At 44.4% G+C, this 21711-nt stretch overlaps 5 protein-coding genes across 6 annotated transcripts; 2 read left to right on the top strand and 3 right to left on the bottom strand.

Annotated features, from left to right (window-relative positions):
- The first annotated feature begins 345 nt into the window (after positions 1-345).
- Positions 346-3559, top strand: LOC102715496 (nuclear transcription factor Y subunit A-2-like). 2 transcript variants are annotated; one of them, XM_040526262.1, is made up of 6 exons: positions 346-427; positions 672-1017; positions 2075-2193; positions 2292-2360; positions 2572-2715; positions 2813-3559. In XM_040526262.1, exons 2-6 carry the CDS (start codon positions 756-758, stop codon positions 3221-3223), a joined length of 1005 nt encoding a protein of 334 aa, XP_040382196.1. In that variant the 5' UTR covers positions 346-427; positions 672-755; the 3' UTR covers positions 3224-3559. The 2 variants fall into 2 exon arrangements, with proteins under 2 accessions (XP_040382196.1, XP_040382195.1); XM_040526261.1 differs by lacking the exon at positions 346-427 and adding an exon at positions 481-531.
- A 1835-nt stretch (positions 3560-5394) lies between these two features.
- Positions 5395-6366, bottom strand: LOC102715220. The gene has a single exon (XM_006658228.3). The coding sequence runs from the start codon at positions 6291-6293 to the stop codon at positions 5742-5744; it is 552 nt and encodes a 183-aa protein (XP_006658291.2). The 5' UTR covers positions 6294-6366; the 3' UTR covers positions 5395-5741.
- A 944-nt stretch (positions 6367-7310) lies between these two features.
- On the top strand, positions 7311-9287 carry LOC102714935 (33 kDa ribonucleoprotein, chloroplastic). Its single transcript, XM_006658227.3, has 4 exons — positions 7311-7862; positions 7964-8065; positions 8162-8467; positions 9077-9287. Exons 1-4 carry the CDS (start codon positions 7377-7379, stop codon positions 9269-9271), a joined length of 1089 nt encoding a protein of 362 aa, XP_006658290.2. The 5' UTR covers positions 7311-7376; the 3' UTR covers positions 9272-9287.
- Positions 9288-9599: 312 nt separating this feature from the next.
- Positions 9600-13090, bottom strand: LOC102710798 (putative deoxyribonuclease TATDN1). Its single transcript, XM_006657394.3, has 12 exons — positions 12999-13090; positions 12865-12885; positions 12626-12726; positions 12464-12521; positions 12312-12355; positions 12130-12210; positions 11711-11781; positions 11527-11637; positions 11222-11304; positions 10755-10971; positions 10173-10256; positions 9600-9970 (listed from the first exon to the last, which is right to left on the bottom strand). Exons 1-12 carry the CDS (start codon positions 13024-13026, stop codon positions 9895-9897), a joined length of 975 nt encoding a protein of 324 aa, XP_006657457.1. The 5' UTR covers positions 13027-13090; the 3' UTR covers positions 9600-9894.
- Positions 13091-14339: 1249 nt separating this feature from the next.
- LOC102710509 (protein ETHYLENE-INSENSITIVE 2) lies at positions 14340-21488 on the bottom strand. Its single transcript, XM_006657393.3, has 8 exons — positions 21267-21488; positions 20443-20938; positions 19858-19944; positions 19527-19640; positions 19219-19431; positions 17920-18096; positions 15162-17810; positions 14340-15067 (listed from the first exon to the last, which is right to left on the bottom strand). Exons 2-8 carry the CDS (start codon positions 20698-20700, stop codon positions 14759-14761), a joined length of 3807 nt encoding a protein of 1268 aa, XP_006657456.1. The 5' UTR covers positions 20701-20938; positions 21267-21488; the 3' UTR covers positions 14340-14758.
- Positions 21489-21711: the final 223 nt, after the last annotated feature.

Here is a 21711-nt window from a genome sequence, read left to right as displayed (position 1 = left end):
TTTATTTAGTTTCAAACAAGTGAGTGAGAGAGAGAGAGAGAGAGAGAGAGGGGAGGGGGGGTGGTCCTACCTGAAAGGCCATCACGTTCAATGCTCTGGTGATGTTCATAGGGCAGCAGCCGTTGTGCTACGGTACACAGTGAACAGTGTTGCGTGTTGAATGCTGTGCAGAGTGGCTGGCCACGGAAGATCCAAAGGACAGATGGCGATTGAATTAATAATGAATGATGCTAGTAGTAAGACAACCTTGCTATTAGAGTGCATTGGAAAATTACCATAAGAGCTTCTCTGTGTCACGAAAGCTTGCTCTCATTGGCCAGCTCCAGCTGCTGCTCTTCTCACTCTCTTCCTTCCTGCCTTGGATTCAGCAGCAGCTTTACCTGCATATATACACCAAGAGAGATGGTCAGATAGAGCTAGCTAGCAGGTAAGCAGAGAGCTCACAAGCAAGCACTTGCAGTACCTAGCTTGGTTCATTTTCTTTCTCTGAGGAATTTGTTGTTCTTGGCATCACCATTAGCCATGAGAAGTGTAGGTGCTTGTGTTCTGAATTTGTTTCAGTGTTGTCTTGCTCTTTCATGTCTTGCTTCCTGAATATATAGTTGCTTTTGTTTGCCTGTGGTTTCAAGCTTTTTTTCTTCCCTCTCATGGAGAAATTTTGTTTCTTGCAGGCAGCTCTGAGCTTCCAAGAACACGGCCATGGGCTGCAGGTGATCACCAGCCGAGGCGGCAATGGCGGCGCCGCGGCTCACGCAATGCCGTGGTGGGTTGGAGCTGGATCCCAACCACTGTTAGGAGCAGGAGAAGAATCATTCAGCCAATTAAGCAACGCAATCATGGACGACAGCCGACTGCTGCAGGACCACCACCACCACCAGATCCTCGCCTCCGGCAGGCAGCTGCACCACCGCGCCGGCGACTCCAGCCGCCACCACTTCCCGGCAATGCCGCCGGAGCGACAGCACCACCCTCCTCCACCAGCCGAAAGCTCTGTCATGAAGTTCCCAATCATCTCAGGTCAGTGCAAAAACAAACACACACAAAAAGAAGAACTTCCCCAACCATTTTCATCACAATCCTCTCCTAGACATCAATAGATTAATTGGAGGGTCATGAGATCATCGGTGGCTTCGTTCATGGCGCATTCGCACCGGTGTCGGCTGTCCGACATCGCCGCGGCGCAGCGCTGCCCTCCCATGGTGGAGATGGTGCACCAGACGGCTGTTCTGACAGTTGGCCGTCGGCCATGTCGGTTAATTACTGCCAGTGCAGTGCAGTGAAGAGATTGCATTGCATATGGTGCTGTGGTCCTTGAAAACCTTGATGGTCCTAGTCCTAGGAAACTTTAAATGATGATGATTTGGGTTCTCTGAATTTGGGAAGGAGGGTGAGGTTGCTGCCACAGTTAAGAGTTCTGGTACCCTAATCTTTTTGTTCCTTTCCAAGAGCAAGTAATCAAGTACTGGCACATAAGAGATTATTAACTATTTAAGTAGGAAAGCAGTACAATGGCATGGAGCTTTGCTTGGCTCATGGACAGGCTTTAGAACTGAAGAAAACTGAAAAAGAAAAAGGAGAGATGTTTCTCACTAGAAATCTGGTACCAGCACACAGAAAGGGTGGGGCCTGGTTGAGTGAGTTATAGAACTTGGCAAAAGAAGTATATTTTTTATGTTATGAGGAGGGTACAGATAGCACAATATTTTGTTCTTAATTTGTTTTTTGTGGAACTCTATGTAGTCTTTTTGGGCAACTGAACAAGAAAAAGATTTAGAGCAAAATGACATCACTCTTATCAGGAAGGGATAATACGCACTACTCTCAAATTAAGAACAATATTTTGTTCTTAATTTGTTTCTCAAATGTTTAATACGCACTACTCTCTTGTGTTCTAGATGAGATTCCAAAAACATTCTTAATTGTTATTCCCTTGTTGGAATCTTCCCTGGCCACTAATTTTCCCAGCAGAATAGTCAGATAGATACTATGACAAAAATCTTGTCAAGTACTAAGAAAGATCGTATCCTAGTCTACAGACGTCATGGATGACAAAACCATACCTTGTGGTTTTCAGGTGACTCTGATCTTTGCAAAGATATGAAGTTCCATGAGTCTTCTGTGCCGACCATCGCCGCCTACTCGCCATTGCAGGAGTACCAAGGTCATTTTGAGCTGGCCCTTGGACAGTCCATGGTGAGGCTTCTCTTACCCAGTGCAAGATTACTTCTTCAGAATTGTATCGGAGAACATCTTGGTTGACATAGCTAACTGTTGTCTCTGTGTAACTGAAGGTTTGCACCAATTTTTGCAACTCTGACCAAAGCTATGGCGTGTACTCCCCATATGGAGCTCAAGCCATGGTGTGTAGTATGATCTCTCCTCCACAGTTCTTCTGTTCTTGATCTCTGAACATTTCTGTCCAAATTCATGTGCATCATACTGTCATTTCAGTTCAGCTTCAATTCAGCATGCCATGCCATTTTGGCATGAACCTGACAAAGTCGATGTCTTTCAGATGCTTCTCTGAATATTTTCTGTGCTGATTTGCTGTTCGTCATTTGGATTTGGAAGGCTGGGAGGATGCTTCTGCCGCCGGCGATCGCCACCGACGTCGGGCCGATCTACGTCAACGCGAAGCAGTTCAACGGCATCATCCGGCGGCGGCTGGCCCGCGCCAAGGCGGAGCGGGAGCACCGGGTCTCCCGGAGCCGGAAGGTAAGACGACGACGACGACCATGTCGATATCAATACGGCGGCGCACTGGCAGTGACTGACTCGTCTTCTTCTTCCCCTCGCCATGGCGGCGCCGCAGCCGTACCTCCACGAATCGCGCCACCGCCACGCCATGCGCCGCGCGCGGGGCAGCGGCGGCCGCTTCCTCAACACCAAGAACATCTCCGCTGCTGCCGCCGCCGGCGGCGACGGTCCACGGAGCGCCGACACGGCGCCGCTGAGCTCCGGCGGCGGCGACCACGGGGCGAGCAACAAGAGCTCGTCGGCGTCGGAGGCGACGCGCGTGTACCCGGCGCACCACCACCACCACCACCACCACGACAACGACAACATGGGCACCGTCGGCGACTTCCACCACGCCATGGGGCACCTCCGCTCGCCGGCGTTCTTCCCGTCGCTGGCCGCGATGATGGACGGCGGCGGCGGCGGCGAGGGGAAGTGGACCACCGCGACGCCTCACGGGTGCTGCGTTGACCTCCTCAAGGTGTGACCGGCGCCGGCGGCCGTCGCCGGCGGCTCTCGCCGGCGCCTGGCTGGCAATTCATCCTTGGCTGCAGTAGTAGTAGGAGATGCTCATGCAATGCAAGTCAGATTCATGCAACTGATGCAAACTGCTTCTCAGTTGCACCTGTAAAAAAGAACTAGAGTTTGATTTGATTTGATGCAGAATTGTTTAAATCTTTGGCTATTTTTTGAATGTTCTTTGATTTTTGATGTTTAGTTCATCTTGGTGTTTAGGTGATTAGGCTCATGAAGATGTTAACATCGTCTGAAAGAGAGTGTTTACATTGTGAAACAAACCAGTCAGGCTTTGCTAACAGTGATGCTGGTGTTGATTTAGTTTCTAAGCAGAGCATTACCACAAAGTTGAAACACTGAAACAGTTACAAGCACAGTAATCCAGTCCCCCACAGATGTTCATAATCAGAACTAAGAGTAGAGGTGTTAGATGATAAACCACCAAATTTTCCATCTGATGAAACTGAAATTCTGGTAATAGTGGAACGCAATATGTTAAAGTCATGCTGAAGCAACATCCATCTGTAATTTCTCATGTGGTGTTCTTCCTTGTTTGAAAAGGAGCAAACAGGCAACGATCAGTGATACCAAAGTAGTTTACAACGATTTCGTGGAAAAAGCCAAATAACATATTTACAAATAAAAAATAATTTATTAATAAAATTTTATATATGTATCTTGGAGATCTAAAAGTTAAAGCTAAAAAATAAAACTCGGTGAAAAAACCTAAAATCAACTCTAAATTTAAGATTAAAAATTCAAATTTTAGCTTATAAGCATAAGCATAGACAATCAGAGAAAAACTAAAGAATGCACAAGCAATCAGTTCGATTTTGTTCTATTGGTGCCCATCATTCAGAAGGTGAATTGTTAGGGAGAATAATATTAGGGAGAAGCAAAAATCACCTTGCAAGTAGAAAACAAGTCAATATACGACCATGTTCTGAGTTAGTATAGGCATGTTCGTAATCTGCTACGTAGTTGATTTCGCTCTTATCACAACGAAATCCTACTAGACCGTGTGAATTTCAATAATTTGGATGGACATTGAGAAAATAATTTGAGTCAAAACATCAACTCATCCGTTAACTTGATATAAAAGCAGGGTTTCTAGATGGTTTCCATGAATATGATGTCCTAAACTTTATAAAAATTTTGCAAATTACAGAATGTTCGAAACCTTAGGCTGATAAATATAACAGAAATTCAAACCACCAATGAAACTGTATACTAGCCTATCCAAGCACAGTAGCTAAGATAAATTTACATTGCTGCTAACAGACAGTTCACTTTTTAACCACATGAGCAGAGGCATTGGTCATATGTTACTGTATAAAGTCCATGTTACAAAAAGAGTGAAGTGTACCAGCGGTCCCTAAACTTGTATGCATGTGTCATCTAGATCCCTGAACTTTCAAAATACATTTTTGGGTTCTCGAACTTATCCGAGGGTGTCATATAGGTCCAACGAGTTCTAACCCGCTCCATCTGCTAACGTGACATGCCACGGAGATGTCTACGTGTTGATGGTGTCACGTGGGTCCCACATGTCAGTTTCTCTCTCTCCTCCTTATTCTTTTCTCTTCTCTTCCTTCTCGTAGGAGCCACCGTGGCATGCCACATCAGCGATGGAGCAAGTCGGAGCCTGTTTGGACCTATATGACACCCCCAGACAAGTTCAGAAACCCAAAATTACATTTTGAGAGTTCAAGGACCTAGATGACACATGTATACAAGTTTAGGGACTGCTGGTCCACTTCACTCTTACAAAAATATGACCAAAATGAATCTTAGAAAGTTGAATCAGAACCAACTAAAAGAATTGCAGTAGAATTTTCAATAACATTTAAATATCAGATGTTTTTGCCATCACAGTATTCTACACCTGAGATTTCTCCAAAAGAAGCATTCTAACTAATGAACACTACCAAGATACCACTATCATTTAGCACAACAAAAAGCAATCGTGATTACAAAGACTAAAACCTCACAGCTATTGCAGGTATAGTAACTCCAGTTCTCCATTAGACTTTAGAACATTCAACTCACGGTTCATCACTCAGTTCAAACTTGCCCAATATTGCAATTTCAGCGCAACTCAAATTACACAAAACTAGACATTGCAATCACCAGTAGTAGCAAATAGGAACTACCCATCAATATAAAATGAATGCAAGAAGAGATAATAATCTAGAACAGGAAGCGTCCTCCTCCTGGTGGTACCAAATAACATAAAAGCATCAAAATTTCTTCGGTACACCGCGTTTCGCGTCCAACAATTATTCCGCAAAAAGCTTTATTTCCCACACAAAGGGGAACAAAATTAGCCCATTTTCCCCACAAAAGGGACCAAAATTAGCTCATTTCTCCCACAAAGGGGCCAAAATTAGCTCCATGAATCTATAATATAGTAGCTCATATCGAACAGCACAATAATATTATGAACTCGATAAGTGACCAAACAAATAGTATCAATTAGTATTAGTTACTCAAGAATCGGATTTTTCAGTCACCACTTCTTCCTCCTTTCTCTCATCAATGGCGGCCACGGAGGAAGCAGCCGACCTGTCATCAACCTCTTGTTTCTTCTCACCGGCGGCGGGCGCGGCCTCCTGGACCACCGCATCTACCTTATTCTCACCGGTGGAGGCCGGCGGCGGCGGCTCGGCTTGCTTGTCCTCGTCGGCGATGGCGGCGTCGGCGTGGTCGTTGACGGCCTGCTCGGCGCGGAGCACGGGACCGTAGTAGTCGGCGTGCGCGTCCATGCACCTCCTGAGGCTGGCGGTGGCCTCGAAGCAGCGCTCCACCATGTCGGAGCTCCCCCGCGCCGCCTCCACGCACTCCTCCCACGCCACGAAAGCGTCCCTGCAGCCCCCGCCCTTCATGTACAAGCAGAACCCGCACTCCCCCTCCTCATCCTCCTCCTCCTCCCCTTCCCCTTCCGCCGCCTCCTTCTCCTCCGCATCTACCGCCGCCGCGCCCTCCACGACTGGCTGCTCTCCCCCCGCCGCAGGTTCTCCCTCCGGGTGGGTCACCGCCATTGGCAAGATCTGCACGAGAGGAGGAGGAGGTGGTGGTGTGCTCGGCTGCTCGCCTCTGCTTCTTCTTGGGGAAGAAGAAGAGCAGGAGGAGTCGCGCCGCCGCCCGCCGCCGAGTTTGGGGAGAGGGATCCCTCCTGGGCCGTACTAGGCCCAACTAGCTCAGGCCCATCAATTAGTGCTCTGATCATTAGCCTATGGAGGAATAAGTTTATATGAGGTCCCTTGACTTGACAGCGAGTCCGATTTTCACCCGTAGACCTAGATAGCAGACTCAATTATCAAAACCGGTACAGACGAGATCCCTCGATGGTTTATATGGTGGTTTTGTCTTACATGATCAGTTTGACTTGGTATTTATTCTACGTGGTAGTGATGTAGCAATAAAAGCAAAATATATAAATTAAAAATTAAAAACATGTGAGGCCTATATATAGGGATAGCCATGGGTTTGACCCGCGGATATTTTAGGGTCGATTCTAATTCAACTAAATGAACTAAATTTCATTTTAGGGTAAAACTTAGTTCATTTTATTGAACTAGAGCTGATCTTAAATTATCCGTGGATCGACCCATGTCCATCCTTACCTATATACCAGTTAGTTCAAAACAATGGGAGTCACCTGTCAATGGATCATACACTCTGAGATAACGAGTCAGCGTTGCCTCCTCTCTAGCTCCTAGCCATCCTTCCTCCCACATATTTTGATTTACTTTTTTAATTATTAAAATTTACTTCATGCACCGGCGTCAATACCACATTGGCTGAAGACCAAGTCAAATTAGACACATAGGTGGCACGTCAGCTGAAACGATTGTTCAAACCGTCTTGGGACTTATTTTACACTGGTTTTAACGGTAGAGAGATCTGATGTATCTGGTTTTCTGGTTGGGGGACGAAAACCTGGTTTGTTGACAAGTTAAGGGACGTCATATGAACTTATTCCACATAGTGAGGCCCATCAAGTGTAGGTGCGGCCCATTAGGAAGCGGATAAGAAGAGATTAGCGAGAGCAGTGCTGCTGCTCCGCTAGCTCCACCTCGTCGCTGCGCTGCGCTTCTCCCGCCATCTCCACCTCCTCGGCCATGGCCGCCGTCGCCGCCACCGCCGCGGTCGCGTTCCGCTCCCTGATACACCCCGCCGCCGGCGCCGTCGAGCGCGCACTACCGCCGCCTGCTCACGTGCGGTTCCAGGGCCTGCAACGCCGCCGCGTCGGCCTTCGTCTCTTCGCCGCCTCCGGTCGCCGCCGCCCCATCCTGCTTCCGCCCACCGCCGCGGCCGCTGATGGTGGGGAGTTCTCTTCGTCGTCGAAGGAGTACGCCGACGACGACGACGAGGAGGAGGAGGAGGAGGGAGCTGGAGGGGAGGAGTACGTGGAGGAGGAGGAGGAGCAAGACGAAGAGGGGGAGGAGGTGCGGGCGGCGGCGCCTCGCGGCTACTACCCTCCAAGAAGCCGGCCGGCGCCGGGGCAAGAGGCCGGCCGCCTCTTCGTCGGCAACCTCCCCTACTCCATGACCTCCGGCGAGCTCTCCCAGGCCTTCTCCGAGGCCGGCAGGGTCGACAACGTCCAGGTAATCCCCCACAAACCCACACAAGAAACCAATCAAAACCCCCATAAATTTCCCCCATTTCAATCCCATGGTGGGATCTTGGCCGTCGATCGCCGGTGCAGATAATCTACGACAAGGTCACCGACCGGAGCCGCGGCTTCGCCTTCGTCACCATGGCCACCGCCGAGGAGGCCACCAAGGCCATCCAGATGTTCGACGGCGCCGTGAGTTCTTCTCATCCGAAGCAACTCAACTCAACTCCAACCAAATCCCACACACAGCTTCACATAAAACTGGTGCTGTCTCCTCCTCCGGTGCAGCTGCTGGGCGGCAGGACGGCGAGGGTGAACTTCCCGGAGGTGCCGCGAGGCGGCGAACGGACGGCGGCGGCGGCGGCGAGGGGGAGCAGCAGCCGGCGCGACGACGGCACGTACAAGATCTACGCCGGGAATCTCGGGTGGAGCGTGCGCGCCGACTCGCTGAGGGCGGCGTTCGAGGGGCGCCCCGGGCTGCTCGACGCCAGGGTCATCTTCGAGCGCGACACCGGCCGCTCCAGGGGCTTCGGCTTCGTCTCCTTCGCCACCGCGCAGGATGCACAGGCTGCGCTGGAGGCACTGGATGGAGTGGTGCGTGTGTTCTATTCCTCTCAGCTTTGAAACAATGCCACATTGCTCTGCTTGAACCCCTGAATTAGCTGATCCGACACATCTTTTTGCTTGTGCTTATAACTCAAATTTTGAATTTTTTTCAACCTTAAATTTGAAATTAATTTTGATTTTTGGGATCTGGAAGCTTATTTTGTGATCTTTGCTTTTAGATCGCTAAAAACACGTTTATAAAAGGTTTTTTTCACAGATTATCTTTGCTTGCAAGTATGTTGTTTCTTTTTTTCTATAAATAAGCTATAAAAGATGACCTCCTAATACAGTAGCATAAATGGGTCGTGCAAATGTGAGCACTTAAGCTTCCCTTATGGAATGCAGCAACAAGGTTACTAGGTTTGATTTGTCATAATGTTCTGTGCACAGAAGATGGTCACACTAATAATAGAAGGAAAAAATTGTAACCATGCCAAATTTCCCTAACTTCTATGTTGCTTCTTCATCCTATGGATAGGTAGTAACCATGGGGTATAACCAAAACTCTTTGTCTTTGCTAATTCAAAATCTTGTTTTAAAATGATTTGAAGGTTCATTGCTAAAATGCAGCAGCTAACATAATTATATGATCTGCAGGAACTAGAAGGGAGACCACTCCGGCTCAGTATGGCCGAACAAAACCCACCAGTTGGCTCTCCTAGCACAGTACAGTCACAGCAGGAAGAAACTGCTTCAGAATCATCTGAAGCAGAGACAGAACAGGACATTACTTCAGAACCTTCTCAAGCTGGGATGGAAGAAAGCAACTTGCAGACAGCTGCTAGTTATTAGCACCTAATTGATGGCTACAAATTAGTCAGCTTTAAGCTGTGTTGCACTGATTTGCTTATTCTGCCATTCCAGTCTAAATTTTACTCTGTCCAAGTGAAAATTTTGATACAAGAGATGCTCAAATGAGAGATCAGCCATAGCCAATAGAATATTAGACATAGAGGTGCTCCCAGTTTCATTTATTGCTGTAATATATTGTGCAGAAATCCGAAGTGCAACTCTTTGCTTCCTAAATTTATTCAGTTAATATGATCTGTCTAATATGAAGTAAAATATTACATTGATTATCGTGTACCTATTACTTGAATGAACAGGGTGATACTTGCGTTATCAGCTATTGTCAATCTTACTGTCATTTATTCTTTTCTCCAATTTGTTTCTATTTAGAAAAAACATTACTTCCAGACATAATCCAACTTGAGTAATCCAAAGTGACAGTTATAGTAGACACAGTGGGGATGCGATTCCTTATTAACATTTATAAACATGAACACTCCGACATGCCAAATTGACAATTGTCAATGTAAAGATCTTTAACCAGCAAAAGGATATCATAGGTTCACGTTGGAACTTAGAGCAAACATTGTTAAGTCAATATGTTAAGTAACAAACTCTCTGTCCCATCAGCTATTCTGAACAGCCGTACCACTCTCAAGCTGTGCATCCGCAGAAGTATCTAGGTCCTGAGGGAAGAAGAGCCTGCAAAGTAGAAAGATGAATCATTTCTCAAACACATGAAGTCATGAACTGAAAATTGAAACATTGAACTGTAGCTAGCATGAACCAAAAAAAAAAAAACTCAGAACTTAGAGAGCATGGCTGCATGCCTGCATTAGATAAGTACTTAGACTAGATACTCAGATAGCAGAAAGCTTTAGCGTGACAGTCACAGACAGCTTACCTGCACGTGTTGTGGTACAGAATTTTACTTAAGCCTTCAATGTCAGCAATTCCTTTGCATCCAGCCACAACCTCAAGGACTTGCCTGGAATTGACGCATCTTTAGTTATCAAATTTCTTGGAGGAAAAAGTTAGGTGCAAGTATAAAAAAAGAAACGGTTGATGAAATCAATTTCTGCTCCATCAAAAGATTCATTATTGATTATGATAATTGAATTTAAATTCATTTGGCTAAAAATCAGGGCAAAAACAAAAAAAATAGTTTTGCACCTATGGAGAATGCTAATCAAATAAATATTTGCATAGTATTGAACTGTCAATGATCAGAATTTTATTAGTCAAGTAACACATTTCAAACAAACATTTGGTAATAACAAAATAGCTTAATGCTCCTACAATCAAGAGCATTACATTTGCTCTGTTTCTTCTGAAAAAGAACTGAATAAAAGGCGCATGAAAAGCAAAAAATAACTTCAGGTGTTCACGCACACTTGACATATGACGTTGGTATTTGCAGGCCAGTCAAATATTACTCTAACTATAGTAACATTATTAGAGTTTATGCATAATTATCTTGAATTACCTGACTAAGCACGGCTCATTGCGACCTTTTACTGTGGAATCTGGCTCATACTTTTCTTTCTTCTTGGATTGCCAGACAGACTTTACAAACTTGATTCCAGCATGAGTATTTTTAATATCACAATATGGAGAGTCTGTCTCTATCATCATCCTCTCTGCAGGAATACCTTGTAGAACATCGAGATTTTCACTAGTCTTCAGAGAGCATCCATTAATACCTGCATTGGTACATTAAGTCGGTATGGTTTACCTGACATTTATTGAATTATAATGGAATGAGAGTTTTAAGTGCTACTGTTTATTCACATCCAATTTAGAGGTTTTCAACACAGAAGAACGAACTTGCAGTAGACACTGAATTGATCTTTGACTAGAAATGAAAGTGTTGTGGTACTCTTGAAGTTTTATAATTATCAAGGTGTGCTGCATGCAAATACATAACATCAAGGGTAGGTGATGAGTGATAACCTATAAACATCTTATCAAAAGAAAGAAGCTTGTCACGGTCCTCTGCAGTTCCAGTGAAGGAGTGAGTAACACCACCAGGGAATCTGAGATAGAGAAATATGGTTCTCAGACATGAATATATGCAAACATGCCAAACTGATTTTCAGAAAGTGAGACTTAAAGAACGATAACTAATCTTATTGTCAGTTTCTTTAAAAGTACTGATCTAGAATGCTGGAGTATAAATCAGTACTTATTAGTCCTTAGCAATGTAATTATTTGTCTCTGTGGCCACTGTAGTATTGGCTTACAGATTGAAACATTACCTGTACAGATTTTCCGACACAATTTCACAGAAGTCTTCACCAGCAGCCCGCATGTGAAGAAACATTGGCAATTTGACTGCTTCAGCAAGTTCAAATTGCTTCTTAAAGTACCTAAACAGCGAAGAATTGCTCAGAAAATATGTGAATAACTACCATTCTTCGATGTGTTTGTGTGAGACTATACTTCTTCTGTATATCTGAAGGACAAAAGTGAAGTCGATCATAATCCAGACCACATTCTCCAACTGCTACAACCTGTAGCATGTTTTAACTCCAAAAGACAAGAAAAGAATAAGTAAATAACTGAAGTACTTATTCTGCAAAAGGTTATATGCTCATGGAATCCAATGAAGAAATTTCTATAACTAGATTTTGTTGCATAGCGGGCTTGTTTACACTTAACAATACCATTAAATATTGCATACTGCAAAGAAGATAGGAATTCTGCAGTTTAGTGATTTTGGTCCTCTGCAGCTAATATTGAGAACTACAGACAAGATTCGGTGAGCCCAATTATTTTCAAGGAAAACAACTCAGTTATGACAAGATTGCAAGAACATAATTCACTACAGGATAAACCTACACAGCAAGTGATACACCCACCTTGCCTTTTGCAATGCCCTCCCTAGCTAGAGCCAGCAGTGCCTGAAAATGCCCTTCCGGATCTCCACTCTCCTCAAACTCCTAACATTCAGAAAAGCACTAATTACTTAACCAAATCATAAAAGGCACATACCAATCACTGAGACAGCGATGAAACGAAAGGGAAATACAATATCCCTTACCCCACATCTCGTCGGATGCACACCCACCGTGCAGAATAGCCTCCCTGCATCGCACACGCACAACACAGCTTCTCAGTCACATTTCATCAAACACGTTGAAGGCACTAAGGAGAAGATAGCCAAGCAGGCCGCATGAGAGCAGGCGAGCTCACCGTCGGTCTCTGCGATCTCAAGCGCTTCCCTGGACTCCTTGAGCGACCCTCCGGTGACCTTCCCCCGCACCAAACCAGGAGAGGTAGAGATTAAGCTGAGCAGTTCAAGCCCAAAGAAACCAAGCAAGAAAGAGGCGGAAGGTAATGCCGGCAGCAGCGTACGATGATGCGGTCGACGCCGGCCGCCCAGGCGCGGGCGAGCACGGCGGGGATGTCGGCGGCGTGGCACTGCTTGCCGTGGTAGATGCCCTTGAACATGCCATCTTCAATTCGCAGCAGCATCAACAGCGCCGCCACAGAAGGAGCAAGACACGAGGAGACAAAAGGTGTGAGAGTGATACAGACAGCGATACAGCCAACGAAACGAGGTGACAATCGGGCGGAGGCGCGGCGCTAGCTACCGGTTAAGTTGACGGCGATGTCTGTTCGTCGCGGGAGAGGGGCGCCGGAGACGGAGGAGAAGGCAGGGCAACGGCAGAAGCGTCAGCATAGGCAGAAGCATTTGAGCGACGGGAGAGAGTAGAGGAGCACTCGCCGATGAGCTTGACGCCGGTGGACGCCATCGCCGCCGCCGCCGCCGCCGTCGAGGAGGATAACTTCACAGTTGGGCCGGGCTTCGCGTTGGGCCTCCAATCATAATTACAAACCCTTCATAGATCGCGTGGAGTAAGTCTATCTGTCAAATGTTCGCTACAAAAGTTTTCTAACGAACACTTTATTTAACTAACATATATAAATTTTCAACATATAAAGTCTACGGATATAAACTTTATAGGTACGAACATTAGACATATAAACTTTACACGTATAACTTTAAGCATATAAATTTCATATGTATGAACTTTAAATATATAAATTTTGCGGATATATTTTTAATATAGATATATAAACATATAGATTTAAAATTAAAAAATTGAATCCTAGTTTGAATTAGAGTCAAAATGTGAACTTTATAGGTATAAACATTGATGATATAAGCTTTACATATATTTTTTTAAAAAAAAAGGAAATGAGTTGTATGCCAAAAAACAAAAAACGAGTGTTCGTGTGGAAACCGTTTGCTAAATATACTTTTGTGATCGTGTCTCGTTAATTCATTGACAGTTTGACACAACGTAAATTGAGTTGAGGAATATTTGATATGTTATTCACTGTCATTGATTCAAATAGTTTCACATGTCATACTCACAAGTGGGAACATAAAAATTTGACAGCGGAGAAAATATCAAACCATCAAATTCATCACTTTGAGGCTATTGCATGATTGGTGTTTTTCAAATCACTAGCAAAGTATCCATTCATTGCAACTAATGAGTAAAAATTAGTAATCAGCGAGTAAAAATTATAATATAACTAGCCGCACGGGACTATGAGGATTCTTTATTTACATGAGACGACTTGCACGTTAATTATATCATAGTTAAATTATTGTTACATTATAGTTATTCTATACTATAATTATATTCATGTTATTTTAAGGAAAAAAAACACTATGGTGATATGATATATAAACACTCCTCGTGAAAGATATTATTTGATGGTATAATTATTATAAATTTAATGGATCAACTATTATCAAGCTCAGAAATGGATGTTTAACGGTATTATAGGATTTATTTGTAGAAAGTTTTCTACAAAATGTACTATTTAGGAGCTTAGAAAAAAGGAGGGGTTTGCAAATTACCATTGGTTTTTTTATTACAAAGATGTTACTCGAATAACAGATCTAATGTCAATTTTGCAATCATCAGGTGGCAGCCCATAAAGCAGTGCATCGCAGAATAGGAGCAGTACACTTCTCCAGCACAGATAATATGCTGGATAAATTGAGATATGACAGATATTAAATTATCACAAAGGCATCTGGAAAATTGAGAAAGCTTTTTGTCCTGGCATCCTCTCTGCAGGGAGATTACATGGGGCATTTCATTCAGTTTCTTGATGACCCCCCCCCCCCCCCCCAAAAAAAAAAAAGGTTAAAATGCAGAGGCTAAACTTTACAATGGTGCATCAGCTGACTACATCTGTTGTACATTTTGGTGGCGGTTCTTTCTGGCACATGAGCAGTTACCATTATACAACACATCACATGCAAAAAAAAAGAGAGAGAAAAGAAAAGAAAATTGAAAGAGAAAAAGAAGACAAAATATGATGGAAGGGACCAGAAGTGTTGGCCAATTCCTCAGGTCCCTGAAAACGTTGTGCAACGAAAAAATCCAGGGCTCAGGGAGGGCACCCATGGCTGCCATCCTTGAACAATGGTCAAACTCACTCCCCTACACTGCTTGCCTCATCTCATTGCTGTCCCTTGCTGGAGAGCCTCCTCTTGTATCGCTTCAGCACGGATGCCAGGTTCTCCTTCCCCTTGGGGAAGGCAACGTCCCCAGCTGCTGTCCCACTCCTGCCCTTGCGCCCCGAGACCGCCGTCTCGACATCCTTGATCATCTCCAGGATCACAGATGCAGTGGTGAAGGAACCTCGGATCGGCCTCAGGATGGAGCTTGTTGCTATCAGGCTATTCTGAGGTGCCCGGATATCTTTGTGGAGGCACGCGCAAGCGGTAAGCGTGCTCCGAGCCTTGGAGAATGCAGGATCCAGGATGCCCTTCGAGCGAAAAGAAAAAAGGATTTGACAAAAGTTAGTTTTGGGCACCAAAAATGAAGTCTTGGGCACTGAAATTCAGACTGAGATAGCGCACCTGAAGACGGTTGAGAACATAAGTGTACTTGCCCCAAAGCTCTGGCCTGCTTTCCACCAGAGACAGGTCCAGCACCCGACGGATGCACCAGACACCAAAACTGACAACAAGGGAGGCGCGCCAAATGCAGTCGTCTCCGCAGTTGGGAAGAACACGCATGTACTGGATATCTGCCTTGTCACATGGCTGCTGAGCATCAATGTGCGACAGTTGGTTGTCACTGGTTCCTTGTTGCAATAGCTTCTCTACCGCAGCAACTTGATCGATCAGGTCTTCGTCGCTGCCACCATTTTGCTTGAACAGCCACCCTGATCCTTCTAGCTTCAGAAGCTTCGAGACGCAGAATCTAAGAGACTGAAGAAGCTTCGCCTCAGACTCCTTGTAAGAGAAATCATCCTTGGTTATGCCACTCGACCTGCCTGCAGGATTGAACTCACTTTTAGTGAGCTCAGCACTTGATACACCAAACAACTGCTCAAAAGGTTGCTTAGCCCAAAGGGATCTCGCACTGGGGCTTGGACTCGGTTGCATCGAGAAGATGTCCCTCTGAAGCTTAGGTGGAGAGAGCTCATCAAATGCTAAGGGAGCAGCAGCAGGCCTGGCAACTGAGTTTGCATACTGAGATCTTTCTGATGCAAGCCTGCTAAGGTAAGACTGGGGTCCAATGGTACCACCCAACTTCGATTCATTCAACAGAGCACTCCTGCTTGCAGCAATCAGTGCAGATATGTCCGGTGAGCTGTGGTACTTCTTTGAGTAAGCTGACGAACCAGCATTTTCATTCCCATCAAGAGTGGAAGGATCATAGTAAGATCTTTCTGCCATCATCGTACCTATCCGGGATGTTGCTGCAATCTGTGAAGGAGTAGCTCCCAGTGAAGCAAGCAGATTCTGGTTACGAGCATGCATGACAGAATCAACATAGGTTGGCACAGCGGATGCAGAAGATTTCGGAAGTCGCTGTGGGTCCAGTGGCATGCTAGAGTAAGGATTTCTATTAGCATTCATCTGTTTTAGGTATGACGCGAGCTGATACCCATGAATTGTTGCAGGTTGGTAGAACTGGCTGTTGTCTGAGTATGATGGTGCACTAAAATTTGAATTTAATCTAGCACCTTGATCGAGTAAGCTATTGCTTGAACCCTGCAGCTGCGTGCTTGGTAACTGCATGCCCTGAGACCAGGCTGATGACCCAATGTTAGTCCCCATCTGAAGCCCATATGTCAGATCCAAATTCGACATCTCATTCTTAGGAGACATTAGATCCCTTGAGCTTACCATGAAAGCAGACCCTCGTAGATTGTCTCGCACCACAGGGCTCTTCGGGATTTCATTAGTTTGATTGTCTGTTCTTGCAGTTGAGCTAGGTGTTCTCACGTCTAGCCCAAGCAAGATATCAAACCTTTTAGAGCTAGCTTCTTGAGTGAGTTTACCATGGTAATCAAAGAGATGCCCCCAGAACTCATCAAGAATGGCTGCTAGTTGCCTCCTCGCTGCACGGCCCAAACCAGATAACCTCGAGAGACTTCCACTGCCATTGCCTGCATCTGAGCTTTTGCCCCTGGTGAAGGTAAGAGATGGTGGGCCATCATCCGACGCACAGGAAGGATTGTTACCTCCAAGTGGCTTGTCAGACTCTAAAATATGTGGAGCCTCCTTATCATTGTCTATCAAAGCACCTAGCTCTACTTCAATATCCCTTTCAGCTGTGCTCTTGGAATCCACACTCTCTACTGTACTTTCCTCAGCCGCAATAGCATTAGAAATCGGCTCCAGAGGCTCTGTCCAGTCAACTGCAACAACTGGTTTTGACTCTTCAGGAATAAAAGATGGAGAGTAACAGATTTCAGGAGCAGTGGATGTATAAGCAGTAGAATGTTGAGAATCATGATCAGATTCCATAGCTGTGTCTGAACTATCGATGTACTCCAGAGCTGATTTCAGACAATCCTCAGGTGGATCCCTAGGAGAAGGAACAACATCAGATCTCTCATCTTCCTCATAGGTAACATTGCCCACAGAAGCCTCTTCTCTGTCTTGAGTAGAAGTTAACAGTTCTTTCTGAGAAGGCACAGAGCATTCCTGCGATTCAGCTTCATGCCTTCCTGATTTCAGTGGTGTAACAGCCATGTAGAGTGAAAATGCAACAGAGACACAAGCCACTGTGACAAGAGCTGTATATGGGAACACCACAGGGCTTCCAGTATTCCCTTTCAGAGTGTTCATCCAGCCACTGTCACCAAACAGCATTTCTGCCATAAAGATGATATTTGAAAAAAGCATCAGGAGAAATGCAAGAAATGTAAATATCTCCAGATGCAAAGACATTCTGTGGGGGCCCATTATTAATCTTGATGAGGCAACACGGAAGAGTGGCACGACTGATGATGGAAGAAGCATGGCCTGGATAATCTGGCAGGTTATCAGTAATTGGTATATTCCTTCAGCTCCAGCAACCTTTGCACAGTACAGAGCAGGAACTATGGCAAAACCCTTTACTATCAGATGATGCCCTGAAACAGGAAGGTTAATACCAAACAAATGCTGCAAAATCACTTGGCTACCAATAGCAGATGTCAACGAGATGATGTGACTAGAGAAGAGAAGAACCACTAGAAATATAGTTGGAGCCATAGGGTTTACGAATATCTGCAAAAAAAAAATAAAGATTTAAATGTAGGATTGCTACTCAAACAAAGATTTCTGCGGCAGCAGCTTAGTATATGGCAGGTAAGATAGTAGGAAATGCAGTACTAACCTGGTTCATTAGCTCTACAACATCTTGAAAGGTGAGAAGAAGAGTGTTAGTAGAATCAGCTGCCGCAGAGTTCATCAGAACATGATTCACCAGAAAAATTCCAGTAAAAATGAATAATACTGAAAACAAGTGATCATGAAATAAGGCACCAACAGCAAAGGCAGATCTTTTCTGACCCTGAAAAGAGATCACTTGATTAACAAATATGGATATAAACTGAAAAATAAAAGTGACCAAAAAGAAAAGACATAAGGGCAATGAACTGTAGCTGGTTTTGTTTTCAAACTCTTCAATGCTATCCACTTTTATACACATTTGGTAGTATATCATTACTTCATTAGTGAACCAAAATATGTACAAGTGAAACAAAAACAAATAAGAATAGATCACTGATTAAGAAAATTCTAAATTTGTGACTGTCAAAATCAGAAATAGTATTCTGATCCCAGGTTCACATGTTTTCCGCGTCTTTCTTTAATAGTGGCAAAAAGAAACGCATATTTTGCATGTGGCACAAGTTTTTAGAATTGCAAACTTAAATAGCATATTAAATAGTGTTGTTTCATTAGCCATAATTGTTGATTAAGCATCGAACTGAATTGACTGAGTAGGAATGCTTTCATTAATTAACAATGAGCATGCCTAACATATTTCTGCAATTCCACGGAAGAAATTTCTTGATATTTCAAAAATTAAGCTATTGGGCATCAGTTCAACCATATGCAAACAATTGGAACACGAACAACTACAGTTTGTTTCAGTTGGATAAAGCACACCCACAAACCACTGGATCATGAAGCCAGTTTGGTTCAGAGCCAAAATAGGCCTTACCATTTTTTCGGCAATGGCCACTTTTGGCACTGCCAATTTCTGGCAAGGTAAGATTGTATTTGGGTTGAGGCCAAATTGAGTTTTACCAGATTCTTCTCTCTATATGTATCTATCTATATCCACTACTTAGAATTGGCTAGTGCCAAATTTGACAAAGGCATGTCAAATTTTGGCCTCAACACAGATGGTACTTCAACACTATTGAAATTACCAAAATTTTGGTAAGGTCAGTTTTTGCCTCAAACAAAACCATAGAAAAAAAAAAGTGTTCCCCAAGTTACATCGGATATTAGACTGACAAGACTATTCCAATATAGTGACCACTTTGCAGTCAGTTTGGAGTTTTCTAAACTTCTAAACAAGAGCAAAGCTTGCAACACATGTCATTGTCCACCAAATGCCAGCACAACTGCATTAAATCAAATAATTCTAAATATATAACGGGCACAAAGAAACATCATAATTTACCTGAACAACTGATGAATGGATGTAAAAGTTGTGTGCCATCATGTTTGCACCAAGAAGAGCCATCAGAGAATAAGCACTTTCACCACTCAGCTTGGGAAAAATTACATTGGATGTGAGAGGAATTTGTGGCTGGCTGACCAATAAACCGAGAACATAACAAAGAAGTGCAAAGCCTGCGATGCAAGCATTTAATGTCCCCGCCATCTTCTTTCCCTATAATAGGAAAAGAGTAATTGAAAAAATATTAACTCCATCATCATATTATATTTTTGGTTGAAATCTTCTAATTGAAATATTATCCTCTTTACCAGGTGGGATATAGCATATGATAGCAGATTAGGAACAACTGTTGCAAAACATATCCCTGTGACGAGATCATCATATTCAAATAGCAGGTTGAATCCGAGTGCTATGCCAAAAATCTGAAATTCACAGATATTACAATCAGAACAAAGCATGTACAAAACATGGAAGAACTAATCTGCCAGGGCCTAAGGTGCCGTGTACTTTTTTGCCAAGTTAAGAAAAATAAAGCATTAACAACTGGGACTTCTCAGATTTCGGATAAAACAGAAGTAGAAAAGAGACTTCTTTTAAAAATATTATAAGGAGACAATTGCAATCAAGTGGGGAAAATACCATTGTCAGCTCTGATGTCAACAAGGACAATCCTGCTTGAACACCCAGAAAGATGCATGTTGGTTTGCTGTATTCTTGGTGGCAGATCTTTGTTCCATGTGAAGAAATATGAAAATGTCAGCAACTTCGCGTGAACAAAACAAATAACACAAGAGGATCAAAGCACACTGTTTTACTGGCAAAGATGCTTTTTTTTTTCTCCCTAAAATGACCAGCTAGAAAGGGAACCTGAGACAAGCAAAAGTTCCTTTTCCACCATTTCCAAAAATAAAACACTACCTTAAATTCACAATATGTACACTACAAGGGCGAAAAAGAGGATTCTTTGCACATATTAGGTCCAAGTGAACCACCATTTTCTTTATCAACAGAATTCATATACGAGATTAAGGACCTTTGTGATGCTTCTTTTCCTATTCATCTGAACGAATGAATCGTGCTCAGGTTCAATTCAGTATCAAACCATCATACACCGTTGCGAAAACGATACAAACCAATGTTGACTGAAGAGGACGGACGGAGTGAGTCCACTACAAAACCAGAGGAAACAAAAGCAATGATGGATCAGGTTCAAACATCCGATACCTCAGCGAGACTCCTCCCCGTGACCGTGCCAATGCAGGCAGCGAGGTACTGGCACAGGATGGCCATGAAGTTGAAGAGGAGAGCCAGCAGCACGAGGTCGAACCCGAACCGGGACCCTGCCTCCACCGCGGCGACCCATTTCCCGAGGTCAATGTACCCCATCGAGATCAGGAGCGCCGGCCCGAGGGCGTGGAACAGGTGAGGCGCGCCGCCCGCCGCCGGAGAATCCGAGCCACCGTGCTGCTGCTGACCATCCATGGCGCCGAAAAAAAATTAATAAAAAAAAGAAGAGGATTTCTTTCTCTCCTCTCCTCGCTAATCCAGCTTTAGTATCAGATCAGCAAGAAACGGCGCCACTGAGCAGGATGACCAGCTGCTGTTCGCGGAATCCGATCTCTCCAGCCGAGGGGACGACCTAGCTTGGGGCATGGGGCTTCTGCTGAATTTCTTGCAACCCAGCTGGTCGTACAACCGCTCCACCAAGCATCAAAGAAATCTGCAGCAAACATAGCGGGTTGATTAGGGGGGTAAAAAAGGCCACAGATTTGGATTAGAGCAAAAGCAAAACAGCAAAAGACCAAACCAAAAAACCCAGAAATTTCAATCCAAGAGAAAGCAAGCGAAGTTCATCAGCGGCAACCTCAAGAAAAAAAGCAATCCAGCTCCGGATGGATCTGACCTCTCTCGAGCCGAAGCCCTCGCCCGCGAGGCTAGACAAGAGCAGAGGGAACAAGAACAAAGGAGGCACGAGAGAAATCACGCCACGAAAAATTGGGGGAAAACCGGGAGAAACCCCGGTGGGTGCGGTAATGCAAGAATCGTACCTGGTGCTGCTCTTGGGCAGCTAATCCCCGGGATTAATTAGCGAAAAATCGCAGCTTTTTCCGCTCCTGGGTCCTCCTTATCTACGAGGAGGAGGAGGAGGAAGCAAGAAGAGAAGAAGCGAAGCAGCAGACCAGAAGAGCCTCTCAAAGCTTTCAGCTTTCTTCTCTCTCTCTCTCTCTCTCTCTCCTCTTTTCTTCACACTATTTTTCCTTTTTTTTTTCTTTTTTTTCTCTCTCTGTCTCCTGATTATTTTTCATGATTTTTTGTTTATATTATTTGGAAGATTCTGTGCTTACTGTGTAGTGTTCCCCTGGTTCACCAGTGTGTAGACCTGGTCCATGATGCACCCACCAGTGATAAGTACAAGTGACAGTAATTAACCCCTCTTGGGAATAATGTGACTTTGCTTTTTTGGTTTATGCATGATCTAACAATGGATTTACT

This window comes from Oryza brachyantha, chromosome 7 (assembly GCF_000231095.2).
Source record: "Oryza brachyantha chromosome 7, ObraRS2, whole genome shotgun sequence".
NCBI lineage: Eukaryota > Viridiplantae > Streptophyta > Magnoliopsida > Poales > Poaceae > Oryza > Oryza brachyantha.
The sequence above is the reverse complement of the archived record's forward strand: the minus strand, read 5'-3'. Positions and strand labels throughout refer to the sequence as shown.